Here is a 17,090-nt window from a genome sequence, read left to right on the forward strand (position 1 = left end):
TAAATCTTTATTGATTTTCATACCTTCAGCAATGCAATACAACAAATGCAGCGTACAATGATACAATAAAAGCATATTTTAACATGCTCATAATCAAGCTTTTCCCCTCCCACCCAATAATCATTCGATAGAACATAAATACATATGGTACCATAAAAACTTTACCCTATTTTAGACAATGATATCTTCCCACCCACCTCAAATATAAAAACTCAAATTGAATTCAGTTTTAAGGTCGTACATAATATCTGAATCAATTACTCCCCCATGTCTTGCAGAGACACTTTCCAAACATGGTTAGTCTAAGAAATCTGGAAGTCTACTTGCTTAATAATTGCCTATTTTATTCACTCATTTTTTAAAAATTGGATATACTAACTCTTACCTGGGGTTTAAAAGTAGTGTACAAATCAAACAAAACATATGTCATAAAACACATTATACATATAAATTAAAAAAACATCTTTAAAACACTAGAATATCCCTTGGAAAAATTGCATAGTGCAGACTGGGTACAAATGTATTTCAGCCATGCTCAACTACTTGATATATATAAGATTACTACTGTACATTCACCTAATGCTCAAATATAGGGCTCCTTTTATCAAGGTGCGGTAGGCGGTTAACGCGCGGAATATCGCGCGTTCAACCGCCTTCCGCGCTAGTCGCTAACGCCTCCATTGAGGAGGCGTTAGTTTTTTGGCTTGCCGCAGGGGTTAGCGTGTGATGAAATGTGCGTCGCCCTAACCCCCGTAGCACACCTTGATAAAAGGAGCCCATAATTTGAATAGTTTGCTATAAACTAAGATTACATTCACCTAATGTTCAAATATAATTTGTCCTAATATATAAGTCCTAATTTGACATGTATATAGGTGTGATTTAATGCATGCTATTTAACACAAGCCACAGAGGTCTGTTTACTAAATCACTTTAATGTTTTGCACATTGGCTGTTAACGTGTGTTAAGGATCGTTAAGATTAAAATCTCTGTGGTAATTGCAGGGTGTGTTCCTGGTACTTGGGGAAAGAACCCATGTTGCTCTAACAAGACAGTGGTTCCCAAATCAATCCTAGGGTTACCATAGCCAGTCAGGTTTTCAGGATATCCGCAATGAATATCCATGAGTTAGATTTGCCCCAGGACAGGTTTGGGAACCATTTTGTTAAGGACACAGCTGCTAGCACGGAATGCAGGTTGGCTATACCTTCTGAGGTAGTTAACTGTTCTACAAAATCTGCCACCTTATCTACCAACCTCCAATTGCAAGGCTCACTCTCTGCTCCTTCCCCTAATGTTAGGGAGGTAATTCTATAACTTTATACCTAAAAATAGGAGCCCAGAAGACATCTGGTAGGCCCCTACATTCCTTTATAGAACATTTCTGTAACAGCAAAAATATATGGCAGTAATTTAAGCATTACCTGCCATAGAACTGGAATAAGTGCCCATGCCTAAATGTGAAAGATATGCACATAATTTGTAGTATTCTGTAAGTTACACATGCAAGTATGAGTCCTGTCCTGCACTGCCCCAGGTACATTAGATAGAGTGTGAGCCCACCAGGACAGATAGGGAAAAATGCTTGAGTACCTGAATGTTAAAACTACTTAGGCTATAAGTGGTATATAAATACTGTATTTTTCACTCCATAAGATGCACTTTTTTCACCCAAAAGTGGGTGGAAATCTCGGTGTATCTTATGAAGCGAAGGTACAAATTTTGTTACCCCGCCCACCCACTGCTGCCGTACCACCTTTTGTTTAACCCACCCCCCCGCCCGTCTGTCATCCCCCTTTTTTAACCTGGAGGTCCAGCGTGTATCCTTCCCTCGTCTTATTTTCCTGCCAGCGGCGCACAGATCAGCAGCACAGACGTCAGGAGCAAGTTTTATGCTCTCCCGCTCGACCCCACGCTGCTTTCCGAATGGCTGCCATAGATTCTCGTAGCACGGGGCCGAGCGGGAGAGCATAAAGCTTGCTCCTGACGTCCGCGCTGCTGATCTGTGCGCCATTGGCCAGTAAATAAGGAGGAGCCTGGAAGAGTGAAGGCTGCGAGCACCGTCTACAAGGTAGGTGCCTTGGCAGGGCGGGAAGACGGCGGACAGAAAGGAGGCATTCACAGAGGTGGGAAGGCAGGCAATATCTGTGGCAGCGCGTACCCCCACCAAGTGGCTTATGTACCCTTAAAGGTACGTGTACTGCATATTGAGAAACACTGGTTTAGTATATAGGCTCCTAAGCTCTCAGCTTACATTAATTCTATTCTTAGATTCATAACCCGATCAGTATTCTGTCATCTTTAGGTAGCAGTTGTGCACTGTCTTTCAGCAGGAAGCAATACCATTGTTTAAAGAACAGCATGCTGAGGTTTATCATACTGAATTCAATGAATGCATAAGACATTGACTTTTTTCTCCCCACAGCACATATATTATAACAGAATACATGGACATGAGGAATGGGAGCTTTATGAAGGTAGCTGCAGTAGGAACGTGGTTGGGAGACTTTGTCACAGCATGGATGGTAAGAAATTAAAGAATCTTCAAAGCTTTACTTTATACAGCAAAACAACAAAAAGATTGTGGAATAGAAGATTAGATGTACCAGTTTGTAGTTTAATAAGCGTCCAAATAACTTAAAAATAATCATCTTAAAAACAATCCACAAAGGGTGTATGCAGTCACAAGTGACCCACAAGATAAAAAAAAAGCAAATATATAAAATACAAATGACCCAACACGGGCTGTGTTTTGGTGAAATAAAAATGCTTTCCTCGGGAGTCTTATACTTTCCAAGTTTATTTATCATTTGATATACCGTCTATCAAGCAATAGCTAAACTATTTACAATAGAGTCCTTGGCTGTCTTAAATATAAAAACATAACAGTCACAAAAAATTAAAATAGTTAAGAGACTACATACAAACAGCACAGCACACAAGCCTCCAACGTAGGTGTCATTTAAGACAGCTGAGGACCCTATAGGACTCAAGAGGAAGGCTTTTTCCTTTTTTTTTTTTGCTGAAACACGGCCCATGTTGGATCATTTGTATTTTAATATACTTCTTCAAAATTAAGTCATCTGATGTCATCCAGTAGACTCAGTTGAGTATCACGCATACACGTTCTGGAAATGACGCAGGAAAAGTTTAAAACAGGAATAAGAACATAAGAATTGCCTCTGCTAGGTCAGACCAGTGCCTTATTTGAATCTAGCTTTATCTGCATACTTGTCTAATCATGTCTTGAATCCCTGGAGGGTGCTTTCCCCTATAACAGCCTCCGGAAGAGCGTTTCATATTTCTACCACTCTCTGGGTGAAGAAGAACTTCCTTACATTTGTACGGAATCTATCCCCTTTTAACTTTAGAGAGTGCCTTCTCGTTCTCTCCACCTCGGAGAGGGTGAACAATCTCTCTTTCTCTACTAAGTCTATTCCCTTCATTATCTTGAATGTTTCGATCATGTCCCCTTTCAGTCTCCTCTTTTCAAGGGAGAAGAGACCCAGTTTCTCTAGCCTCTCATTGTACGACAACTTCTCCAGTCTCTTAACCATTTTTGTCACTCTTCTCTGGACCCTTTCGAGTAATACTATGTCCTTTTTCATGTACGACCAGTGTTAGACACAGTATTCCAGGTGGGGGGGGGTGCACCATGGCCCGGTAGGAACGTAGTTCTCTGTTCTGTGGTCCATAGAGACCTTTTCAACTGCAAGGGAACGCTATTAGCAGTTTCTCAGGTTGGTGACTTTTTTTGTTATGATTAAGAGGCAAAAGTTAATAGCTTGTTAAATTACTGATTTGGGATAGAAACATAGATAAGCGAATATAAAGCTTTTGGTATAGGATTTAGGTCTATTTAACAATAGTTGAATTTTAGACCGGTAAAGGACAAGAGTTAACGTATGGGTTTCTTTACAACTGTGCACTATAAGCCACTACGTATTTAACCTATGGGCACCTTTTACTAAGCTGCGATAGCGGTTTTAGAGCGCGCGCTAGAAGCTAACGCCAGCATTGAGCTAACATTAGTTCTAGCCGCGAAGCACGGGTTTAGCATGCGCTAAAATTCTGTGCGCGCTAAAATTCTGCGCTATCGTAGCTTAGTAAAAGGAGCCCTATGTGTTTATAGTGGCCATTTTGAGATATGTTTAAATTCTTTCATCAAAATTATCTCTAGACACTTGATGACAGTTTAAAGTAGAAAATATTATAATAATAGCAGAGTGATAAGCAAGCATGCAAATTGGCAATATGATAGATAGTGATAGTTATCTGTTCCATACAAGATGCCCAGGTGCTTTCATCAAAAGCAGAGTTTGAGTATGTCCCTTTGGAAACTGATTTATATTATGTGTTTTCTACAGCTCTGAAAATTGTAGGATAACCCATATCCTGAAGAAGCTCTTATTAGTCCATATTATCATTTACTTCACTGTCTGCCTTTGGAGGCAAGAGTATTATTCAAATTTTCCTGCATCTTCTTTAAGCTGATATCAGGATTGTATCCAGCTTACCTTTTTCCTCATTTTGTGTTGCATAGACCATCAAGAAAAACTAGAAACTTCTACTTATTTGCTTATCCAAAAATTAATGGGTGTAGATATAAGACCTTCTTAGATAGGACCCTAGCATTTCAAGCTGGTAGGCAACAATCTTGGTTAGGTTAATGTATTCAGCAAGCTATGTTATCCTATTGCTGTTTTTGGAAATTAATTAAGACCACTTTGTTCAATAAGTTTATTACTTAGTGAGTTTTATTATTGAAATTCTATTTTATAAATATTTGTATTTTTTACTGTATTATTGTATTTTGCTGATTGTCCAGCTCTTTTTAGTATAAACCGCCTAGAACTTTTGGTTATGGTGGTATAAAAGAATAAAGTTATTATTATTATTTTTGAAAAAATATAGAGCTAAATGGAGATGCTCCATAGTACCGTACCTACCAAGCTTGGCAATGAAAATTCCAAGCTAAGTACCATCTTTATTAGGTCATGGGTTCCTATAAGAAATAACATATACCCCCTCTTCTATTAAACTGCGCTAGCAGTTTTTAGCGCAGAGAGCCGCACTGAATGGCCTGCGCTGCTCCCAATGCTCATAGGAACTCTGTGAGCGTGGGAGCAGCGTGGGCCATTCACCGTGGCTCACCACGCTATAAACTGCCAGCGCAGTTTAATAGAAGAGGGGGTAAGTGTCTAGATGGTAAGGTGAACACTATAAGAAAAAATAGTTTATTGATAAAGAAAAAATAATTTATTGAAAAAGAAATATAAAGAAAATAAATTAAATAAAGAGTTTTTTTAGACCAGTAATAGCTCACATTCAGCTAACTTGTCAAGACAAGTTCTAATAACAAGTAGCTGCGGGCGCTTGAGGTCTTTTTGTCCCCCCCAAAAGATTCTTAGGATTGTATTATTTAAACAGTCCCAAGTAAAGTAAAGTGACCAACTCGCTCCTGCACTTTTCCATTTATAATAGGGTTGTTGGTCATTTGTATTTTATACATTATTTGGTTTTTATCTTGTGGGTCACTCATGACTGTATACACCCTTTGTGGATTGTTTTTAAGATTATTGTTTTTTTAAGTTACTTGGACGCTTCTTAAACGACAAACTGGTACATCCGATCCTCTGTTCCACAATCGTTTTGGTTGTTTCGCTGCTTCATTTCTTTTATGGAACCCTTTGGTGCTATTTGGATTTTGTTGTTTTTTTTTTATTTTATACCGCATCAGCAACCAAATGTTTTTAGATCTATAGCTTATTTATTGTTTTAAGGTGATCTGACCTCAGTGTGCTTCCCAGAATTCTGTAAAATGAAGTCTGGGATGATTCTAATTGTGAACTTTTCTGTTTTGGGAGCTATTGAACAATACACTGTAGTGGTCTCTTCTCACTTTTTATGTGCCACACATTGTGTTTTAGGGAGGCATCCCTCTGCATGCTATTGTACCCAGACTGGTATCACTCTTTCTGGCTCTAGAGCCCCAGCTCGATTTAATTCATTTGACTTTTTAAATTAGTATTATTTGCTCCTTATGTGAGTGACATTGAATAGGCAAAATTCAATTTTTAAAAAGTATTACATTATATTACATTACATTAGAGATTTCTATTCCGCCATTATCTTGCAGTTCAAGGCGGATTACAAAAGAGTTACAAAAGGTGGGTTACAAAGGAAGATCTCTGGGCATTTTTAGTGACGGTAAAGAGTAGATCAGGTAGTATCGAGGAGACAGGAAGGAGTTGGGAAGAAGGAAGGTACTTATGGTATTAAGACTTTTTCAGGGATTTCTTGAAGAATATAGTCTTTATTTCTTTTCTGAACCTCTTGTAGTCTGGGGTTGTTATCAGTAGATTGGAGATTTGGTTATCTAGCTGTGCTGCTTGAGTGGCTAGGATGGTTTGAAAAGTTAACTCATATGTGCTAAACAATTAGAGGGAAATTCTAAAAAGGAGTGCCAGTTTTAGGCGCCTAGAAGGCGTTTGATTGGAGTCTATCCTAAAAAAAAAGCCTGCTTTATAGTATACTAGCATATCAGCATAAATACGGATGTATAATTTAGGGGCAATCACTTATAATAGCCTCTTCCTAGATTGCTGAAACACCCATGTAACTTGTAGTATTTTTTTATTTACATATATAACTGTGCTCCACACCCAGGCTCCACCCAAACTCCAGCCACCTCAGACTATACATTTAGGCACCACTCTATAGATCAACGTGTATCCAGATTCATTAGCCAGAATTTTGGTCATTTACATGCATTCTTGACATTGAAATGTTGACACATTCTTTATATAATTTACCTCCTTAGTGTATGACTTAGCCTTCAGTAACAGTAAGTGCATGACTATGGTAATCATTCCCCTCCCATGTGTATTGTCATGTTGCACATGGGATGGGAATTGGGCATGGAGTTTGCATTGCAGATATGGAACATAAATCACTTACCATGTACTGCCACTGGTGTTGTTAGCATAGATGCATTTAGGGCCTGATTCTGCAAAGATCGCTGAAAGTTAGCTGTCGGCAGGCACCTAGAGCGCACCTTCTGGCACCTGACATAAGTGTTTTAATTGGTTCTAAGTTGTGCGATAATTGGTCACGCCATAAAAAATCAATTAAAAACACATTTTAAAAATTTAGGCGTCTGGGATTGGCGTCTGGGTTCATGGTGTCTAGTTGCAGGTATTGCCTATATGGCAGTACTGTAGGTTTTGGGTGAGTTTTGGTGGCCTCGCACCATAAATGTAGTGGATAGGGTGGGATATGGGCCTGGATCCCCCTCTGGACCATCCACTAGGCTACTCCAGATTCATGCTTGCTGTTCTACTAAGATTTCTCTTAATATCCACTGTTGTCATAGAGGCTGATATGTAATGTTTCTTTCATATCTTTGAGGGGTCAGGAGGGGGGGGTCCAATGACCTCTGGGGGAGTGTGTGCGTAGGGTGAGGGGTCATTCTTTCAAGTCATCCAGTAGTCATCTGGGCAGTTTGGTTACCATTTGGGACCTAATGCGCTTTTAAAACAGGTCTAACTCTGAATATCTAAATGACACCCTGAATGTCTTCAAAAAGGTTTCATTATCACCTCAAGATGTCCACGTCCTAAGGCCATCCTAATTCCACCCAAAACACACCTCTAATGTGCACCCTTAAGATTTAGACATACTGAAGGGAAAATGAATTGCAAGACACCTAAAAAGACTTTTGAAAATCGGCACTTAGGTATTTTGGAAATTAAAACATCCAAGTGCCATGCTATTTTTTGGATGTCTTTCTGTTTTGAAAATGAGCCCCATAATGTTTAATTAATTTAAAGAATTTCTATCATATAAATTGTACAGGAAGAAAATGTCCAATTTACTCTCTGAATTGTGAAAAGTAACATATGGAGTTCCTTAGGGATCACCCACATCTCCATTTCTTTGAATAATGTAATGAGTTCTTTTGGTAAAGAACTGTCCTGACTGTCAGTTTCTTTACCTTTACGACTGAATCTTTCTTATCACTGTGTTCTCAAAGATGAAAAATATTACAACTTTATTGCAGCAGTGTTTTCATAAGGTAGAATATTGAACTGGTTCTTATTACTGAAGTTAAATTTAAAAAAAAAGACAAAACATCTTTGGCTAGATTCCCTTTGGAAACTATTGCCCCATCCTCACTTGGTTTTAGTAATGTGGAATTTCCTTAGGAATCTTCTCTGAAAGAATTAGATATTGTGTTAGACCAGACATGGGCAACTCCGGTCCTCGAGGGCTGGAATCTAATCGGATTTTCAGGATAGATTGGATTAGAATCTTTTATACCTCCCCTGTCTCGAAATTCAAAATTAATGACACAATCTCTGCTCCCATCTCCCTCACAAGAGGAACTAGACAGGGATGCCCCCTATCCCCTTTACTCTTCAATTTAGTTCCCGAACCACTTCTTATTGCCATACACCAGGACACCTCCATTATTGGTATCACTGTCGGGCACACCTCCTACAAAATTCTAGCCTATGATGATGATCTCCTCATATTCCTCACAAATCCCAATTCTTCCCTACGAGCCTTGTTGAGTCTCATATCTTGCTTTTCTAAAACTTCTGGATACCGTATTAATTGGGAAAAATCAGAGGCCGTGCCCCTTAACAATAACACCTTTCAATCCGATCTTTGAGCTACTGTTTTGCCGATTTGAGCATGAATAGAATTGCCGAGAGTCCACCGCCCTGATGCAGCCACACAGTGAAACATCAGCTAGCTTCACGTCGGCGGGAGCAGACCAGCAAAGACCAGCAGGAATTTCATCATGAAAATGTTCACTGCCTAAGCTAAGTTCTACACTTCACTCTTTTGAGCATTTAAGTTACACCATTGGTGAACTGCTAGGCAGGAGGGGGACAGGGGCCAATGAGGTTATTTCCCTGTCTAGTGCAGTTGTTGAGTAAACTTACTGACAACGCATGGGGATCTGAGGCCCCTCCTCTAAATATAGTATTCTTTACAGACTAAGTCTAATGAAGGAATACTTCTCACTGTTTCCATTTTTGAAGTTATTTAAAGTGTGACAGAGAGGTATTTTTGTGAGATTATTGATTGATCTCTCTGCATTCTATATATTCTTTGATTTATAGGATCCAGTACATACCCTGACGCATTATATAGTCTTGATGGTACCTATAAAAATTTGAGAAATTTACTCCACCCTCCACAATTGGTTTTTGTAAAGATACTAAAGCAATTCTTGCTGCTTTCCCCAGCCAAATAAATTTTGTCAGAATACTATTTAATTTTTTGTAAAAGGACCCCTGAAAATAAACTGGCAACATACCCATTTGGTAACAAACCACAGGCAGAATCATCATCTTAACTGTTTGGACTCTCCCTCACCAAGACAGATGTAATGGGTTCCAGTGCTCACACATTTCCGTGACCTTCAGCAATAAAGATTTTTCATTTACTTTCATAGTTTCTTCCAGTGTACTTTTAATCCAAATTCCTAAATATTTTATACCCTCTTCCTTCCAAAGAAAAGGGAATGTATCAAATAATCCTTTTGTACAATATACATTTAGTGGAAGAACCTCTGATTTGCTCCAGTTTATTTTGTAACCTGAGAATTTTCCAAATCTATCAATCAGATCCAGAAAAATCTGGAATGGTGGTTTCAGGATTCCTCAAATGAAGCAATATGTCATCTGCATAAGCAGAGACCTTATATTTCCGACCTGTATAAGGAATACCCTGTATCTCCTCTGCCTGCTGAATAGCCAGTAGCAAGGGTTCCAATACAATGTCAAAAAGCAAAGGAGATAACTGACACCCTTGTCTAACTCCCCTTCTAAGACAAAAATGTTCAGAAAAATTATTATTAATTTATAATAACTTTTAGATAAATATGGCTTCTTAAGAATTTTAATGCTTGGTAACTAAAAGGCCTATGAGAACTGTCAATTATGTCCATGTCCAGCCTTGGCTGCCAGCGTTACATATCAGTAGCTTTTTTTCTTTGGCATTGAAAGGATAGTCCTGATGTACAGTGCTGTAAATAAGGCCAGGCTTAGTACTACTGACAGCTAGTCAATCCCCATAGAGCATTCAGCTAGTGCACATTCTTTCTGGAAGTCATGGTTGATGCCCAGCAATAACATAATTAAAGAAAAAATGCATTTTTTGGCTGTAATTATGTTATTACTGGGCAGGAACCGTGACTTCCATAGAGGATTATTTTTCAAACATTTTGCATTATTATGAAGTCTTTATGAATATTTAACTCAAATTAGTTGAGTTGTTTGCAGAAATGCTGATGAATGACTGCTAATTGTTTGAAAATCTGTGTGCCAAGGATTCAGACTAGAAAGTCAACGTAAAAATTAGACAAAAGCTATTTAAGTAGTTTATCAAAAGCAGCCGCCTCCAAGCCAGGAAAGCAAAATTATATGCAAGAAAGGGTTCTGTAAATTAGAAAATGCAGGGATATCAAAAAAATAAACAAACAAAAAGCCCCAAAAGAAAAGACTTGTCTTTATAGAAAAGACCTTTCCTCTGCGATAGATAACATGAAACACTTGAGCTAAATTAACTAAAGCTTTTTTTTCCCCCATCTGTGTCTCTGAGAAAAAAACCCCCAACTAAGTAAATCAGGTATTGAGTCGTAATAATGTCCTGAGCATTCGTAAGATAGCGTGGTTTATAAATATTTTAAATAATTAAATAATGAATCATCAATTGCCTGGTTCAAATCCTGCTGCAGTTCTTTGTGAACTTGGGCAAGTCATCTAACCCTCCATTGTCTTAGCTACAAATTTACTCCCCTTTTTACAAAGCTGAGATAGGCTTTTTTTTTATCGACGGCTGTGGTGGTATTGGCTCCGATGCTCATAGGCATTTTATGAACATCGGCGCTAATACTTCTGTGGCTGACAATAAAAAAGCCTAATACGGCTTCATAAAAAGTGTGTGTGTGTGTGGGGGGGGGGGGTTAGTCTGCAAGTCCTCCAGGGACAGGAAATCCCTACTGTACTTGAATTAACTTACCTTGGGCTGATACTGAAAATAGTGTGAGTTAAATCCAAATAAATAATATGAGGGTTAAATGAAAAGTAATGCATACACCTCGATAATCGACTGATGGCAGCTCTGATGTATTCACTTGTTTTTTTTAAATCTCTTTCTTCACTTCAGGTGGCGAGAAGTGTCTATGTAAAGAGGCTGTTTTTCTATTACTTTTGAAATGGAAGCATGCAGTTAACACTAGAGCTGTCCCATTAATCGAATCAATTCGCCCATTCACTTCGGTGAAATGATTTGAATCAACTCGTTGTCGGAGAAAATCAGACTCACCGATTTAACGACCAACACCCCTTCCCCCCATCCTCAGTGGCATCCTAAAGCAGCGGCATCGTTCTGAGCAGGCTGCTCATGGCCTGATGACGTGGCAGAGGGAAGCCCTAGCAGGGCAGGCCGCAAGTAGCTCATTCAGAGTGATGCAGCTGCTTTAGGAGGCCTCGGAAGTAAGTCAGGTCTCAAGGTGGAAGAGTTGGTGGGGTGCTTTTGCACAGGGGGATGGGAGGGAGGGATGGAAAACTACTGCACAAGAGGCTGGAAAGCTGCTACACAGGGGAATGGGTGGGAGGGGTAGAAAGCTGTTGCTTAGGAAATGGGAGAGCAGGAAAGATGCTGTACATGAGGGGAGAGAGGAGAAAGAATGGATTGTTGGGGTGGTGGAGAGGAAGGGAAAGAAGAGGTAGAAAGGGGTGAGAGGGAGAAATCCTGCATATGGTGGAGGGGAGGGAGACATGCATGGAGAAGAGAAGGAGAAATGTTGGACATAGGGTGGAGGGCAGGGAGAGATGGTGCATGGGGAGAAAGAAAGAAATGTTGCACATCATAATGGAGAAGAGGAAGGGAAAGATGTTGCATGGAAGGGAATAGAGAGGTTTGACCCAGGGCACAAGGCATGGGGAGAGAGAGAGATGGTAGACAGTGGGAAAGAAGCAAATGTTGGATATGGCAATGGAAGGTAGAAAAAATAATTTTGTTTTCTATTTTTTGATTACAATATGTCAGATTTGAAATGTGTATCCTGCCAGAGCTGGTGTTAGACACAGCATAAGTTAGGACCTAACAGAGAGAGGAAAAATCTTTTTTATTTTGTTTTCACCACAGCACTGGCATGCGGTTGGGGAGGGAAAAGTGGGGTGGGGGTGGGTGGAAAGATTACAAAATAAACCCAAATCCAACAAGAAGAGGCACTGGAGATGTCAAATCCAATCGAGTGGTCAGAGTTCCTTTATTAGCAGTTTGTTTCAAAGTTAAAAAACAAGCAAAAATGCCAAAAGTCAAAGTCCCGGCTAGGATCTGAGTTTCGGCAATATCATCGCCTTCCTCAGAGGACAATTGTGAACATGTCAGCATCTCTTCATCCAGAACATTTGAAAAAAAAAAATGCCCAATTGGGCAGGAAAAGTGAATCGAATTGAATTGAAAAATTGATTCAATAGGCCGAATCGAACCAATTTTTTTTTCCTGAATCGGGCAGCGCTTGTAAACACTCAGTGGGTGCAATTTAAGTAGTGAGCCATGATAGAAATTTTACTCATATTTGATCTGTAACCTATTGCTAAAATTGGCCATAGTACCTGAAGATTGGAGGGTGGCCAGTGTTGCATGGATTTTTAAAAGGGTTCCAGGGATGATCTGGGAAATTACAGACCGATAAACCTGACTTTCATGCCGGACAAAATATTAGAAACTATAAAAAAAAAAAAACCAACTACAGAATATGTAGTCAAACATGGTTTAATGGACAGAGTCAGTATGGATTCAGCCAAGGGTAGTCTTGCCTCACCAATTTTCTGCATTTCTTTGAACGTGTGAATACACATGTGGATAAAGGTGAGCTGGTTGATGTAGTGCATCTAGATTTTCAGAAAGCTTTTGTCAAACTTCCTCATGAGAGACTCCTGAGAAAATTAGAGTCGTGAGATAGAAGGTAATGTTTTGTTGTGGATTAGGAACTATCTATTGGACAGAAAACAGAGGGTTGGGTTAAATGGCCATTTTTCTGAATGGAGGAGGTTAATAGTGGTGGCGCAGGGATCTGTATTGGGACCGGTGCTATTTAACATATTTAGAAATAATCTGGAAATTGGAACGACAAGTGGGGTGATTAAATTTGCAGATGTCGCAAAACTATTCAAAGTTGTCAAAACACGCGAGGACTGTGAAAAATTGCAGGAAGACCTAAGGAAATTAGAAGACTGGGCATCCAAATGGCAGATGTAGACTTAGGGCTCCTTTTACTAAGCTGCGATAGCGTTTTTAGCGCACGCTAAACCCGCGCTGTGCGGCAAGAACTAACGCCGGCTCAATGCTGGCGTTAAGGTCTAGCGCGCGTTGCAATTCAGCGCGCGCTAAACCGCTATCGCAGCTTGGTAAAAGGAGCCCTTAATGAGGACAAATGCAAAGTGATGCACATCTGGAATAATAATCCAAATCATAGTTACCTTATGCTGGGTGTCATTGTAGATACTGTGTTGAAATCTTCTGCAGCAAAAAAAAAAAAAGCAAACAAGATGCTCAGAATTATTAGAAGAGGGATGGTAATGCAAATGGTGTTTAAAATAAAAAGTTTTACTTTTCCAGAGCTCCCTGGGGGCTTCGGTGGGATTGCTGAGTTTCCAGGGCTTCTCTGCAGCTTCGGGACTGCCCAAGATGCTCTTTTTTTCATTTTAGGAATTCCTCAGAAAACCAAGCTGAGGGACTGTCTTTTGTGTCCAAATTTCTTCCTTAGAGGGGCTATTTCATCTCGTATAGTTTCACACAGCAATTTCCATGTTCTAATTAAAGTACAGTGGAACCTCGGTTTGCGAGTAATCCGGTTTGCGAGTGTTTTGCAAGACGGGGGGGGGAGGGGGTTGCGATGCCGGTTCGGGGATGTGCGATGCCGGTTAGAGCGGGGGGAGGGGGTGATGGAGCAGCGCCAGTAGCCTCGGGGGGGGGGGGGGGGAGGGTTGATGGACAAATTGTTCAAGTTTCCATTATCTTCTATGGGGAAAGTTGCTTTGATATACGAGTGTTTTGGTTTAAGAGCATGCTTCTGGAACAAATTATGCTCTTAAACCAATGTACCACTGTACTATCAAAATTTTCCACTTTATCCACCACTTTTTGCCAAAATAAAGTGGGGTCTATTTTGCCCCTTACCTACCTTTCCTGATTGTCCTTCTTAATTACTAATCCTTTTTTCTTCCAACTGATAATAAAATTTAGCATATAATGATCAGTCCAAACAACCCTATTCCATTCATTCCCTTGAAAAATGATAGCATTTGAAAGATGTTTGGAAAAAGAAAACAGATCCAAATGATGTCCCTTTTCGTGCATAGCTCTTTCAACATAATATTGTAATCCCAAAGTATCTAAAAAAGCTAAAACATCTTTAACATTTAAATCATTCGTATCCTTCAAGTGAAAATTCATATCTCCTAACAGCTCATGATTAAAGTTAAAAACATGTGCAATGAGAGAGGCTAAGATGGCATCGAGAGCAGATGCCTGAGAGAGAGGCTCCCTACTCACATCGTTGTCAGTGGCCTTTCCCATATGTTATGGGAAAGAGGAAGAGAACCCCGCGCTCTAATCCTCCGGCGGTGGTAGCAGCCCCGCAGTGTTTGAGGCAGACGACTCTGCCGGCAGCTTTTTCTCCCTCTCGCAAACCTGCTTGCCCTACTTCGAGGGAGAGCCCGATGGCTTTGGGGAGCCTGGCTTCCACTCTGACCGGGCATCTCTAAGCCCAGAGCAGCAGCTGGTCCTGCCCCAACCAGGAAGCATGCCGGTGCTTGGAGAGACTGAGGTGGCCGCACCCAGAGTGGAGATCTCGGACCTCAGTGTTGGAGGGTCTCCCGTACCAACTTCAACAAGAGAAGAAGTGGTAGGAGAGTTATTTCATCTACCAAGCACCGGAGTAGAGGTGAGAGGTGCTTCTGGTGTATAATCCATCAAGTTTGGCGTGATTGAAAAGCCTAAAAAGATTGATATGGAAGCGTTATGGCAAGTCATATCAGTAATGAATGCTAATCTCAAACTATTTTTTTCAACTTTAAGTACTGATTGTGGAACTATTTTTTTCAAAGTTGAGCAACAAGGTTTAGCTTACAAAGGTAAATGAAAATTTGGAGAAATAGGAAGAAAAAATTTGGGACATGAAGGTAGTTGAAAATGAATTGGTGAAGGAAAGATCTTTTATGGCAAGGAAAATGGAATCTCTTGAAAATCAATGAAGAAAAAATAACTTGAGACTTTTGAATTTTCCTAAGTATCCTTTGATTTTTCCCTCTGGACATGATAAGAAAATATTTTACAGAAATTCTTGCTATTCCAACGGACAATTTGCCTCCGATTGTGAGAGCTGATTACCTTCAAATGAAGAAACCAGTAATGGGTTTCTACCCCTAATGAGACTCAAGTTGACAAAGTGGTGGATAGGAATTTAACAACATTTCTGGAAACCTTGATGATAACTCTTGCTTTGGAAAGTGATAGAGAATATGTATTACGCCTTAATTTCCGGCATATAAATGATCAGTTTTTGGGCTCTAATGTGTGAATATTTCCTGACATGTCTCAGAGGTCCCAGAGGTGGAAAAAGGAATCCTTGGCATTAAGGCCAAGAGTCCTAGCCCTGGGAGGAACTTTTTTGTTGAAGTTTTCTGTGAAATGTTTTATTACATATCAGACAAATAATTTCTTATTTTTGGAGCCTAAACAGCTGTTAGAATTTGTAAAATCTAGGGAGGGTGCAGCATCTGTAGCTTAAGATATGTAACTTGTCATAATACCGGCTGTAGGACTAACGGGTTATTACTGGTCTCTTGTTTGATTATTATATTCTTCTTTTAATTCTTTTTTTATTTTCTGTTGTCCTCTCTCAAATTATTGTGGTCTATATAAATGAATAGATATTTCTTTTTCCTTTCTTTTTTTGGAAATTATGGATCTGATTCAAGTTGTAATTATTATACTTGATTGTAAATAAGAAATGCGGTAAATAAAGAATTAAAAGAAAAACAAAAAACGTGCAATAAAATCATATATATTAGTCTAAACTTCATTCCATATTACAGGTGAACAGTAAAACAAAATGCAACATAAAGAATCCAAATGAGAATTCATCTGCACCTCAAAAGACATTAATTCTAAAAAAAACTATATTTAACTTAGCTCTCAATTCCACTTGTAAAAAATCTTTATAACATTGATCATTGATAAATATGTTAAAAAACAGTGGTCCCAGGACAGACCTCTGGGAACCCCACTATTTACCAACTCTATTCTCTTGAAATCTTGAAAAAGAATTCTGTACTTTAGACCAGTGTTCTTCAACCTTTTTACACCCATGGACCGGCATAAATAAAAGAATTATTTTGTGGACCGGCAAACTACTAGGACTAAAATTTAAAAACCCCGTTTACGCCCCATCTCCGCGAGCTCGGTCCCCGCAAACCATCTGATCCCATCTGCACAAGCCGCAATTATGATTTTATATTGAACGTATTTTATTAAAGTATAAAAAGAAACAATATTCTGAACAATTGTGATTTTATAAATACAAATATACAGAGCACGGACCAACAAAACCCCTGTCTCCCCTCCCCTTCACATATATCCCCTCTACTATCAAGAAAACTGAACAAGCCAAGTTATTATAGAATGCTACATAGAAATATCATGCTACAGAATACTGCAGTCCCCAGTTATGTCTCTAGCAGGATATATAATTCAAATCTGATATATTCTAATGACAAAATAGAAATAAAATTATTTTTTTCTACCTTTTGTTGGTTTCTGCTTTCATCTTCTTTTCACTCTTTTCCTTCCAGCATCTGCCCATTCCATCCAATGTCTGCCCTCTTTCCCTTCCATATGTACCGTATTTGCCGGCGTATAAGACGACTGGGCGTATAAGACGACCCCCCAACTTTTACAGTTAAAATATAGAGTTTGTTATATACTCGCCGTATAAGACTACCCCTTCTTCCGCACACCTTCTCTACCGCCCCGGGTGCAGCACAGCCGGCCAGGTCCC

At 39.5% G+C, this 17,090-nt stretch overlaps 1 protein-coding gene across 7 annotated transcripts in view; it reads left to right on the forward strand.

The window, feature by feature from the left end:
- Window positions 1–17,090, forward strand: part of TMEM117 (transmembrane protein 117) — a 649,075-nt gene that overhangs the window by 211,070 nt on the left and 420,915 nt on the right. For all 7 annotated transcript variants that reach the window (XR_004540699.1, XM_033959428.1, XM_033959427.1 and 4 more), the window contains exon 4: window positions 2,427–2,526. Coding sequence is in view for 6 of the 7 variants with exons in the window: in XM_033959428.1 (XP_033815319.1) it covers window positions 2,427–2,526 (100 nt within the window). In the remaining variant the exon portion in view is untranslated. The remainder of the gene's footprint in view (window positions 1–2,426; window positions 2,527–17,090) is intronic.

Source organism: Geotrypetes seraphini, chromosome 9, assembly GCF_902459505.1.
Source record: "Geotrypetes seraphini chromosome 9, aGeoSer1.1, whole genome shotgun sequence".
NCBI classification, from domain to species: Eukaryota; Metazoa; Chordata; class Amphibia; order Gymnophiona; family Dermophiidae; genus Geotrypetes; species Geotrypetes seraphini.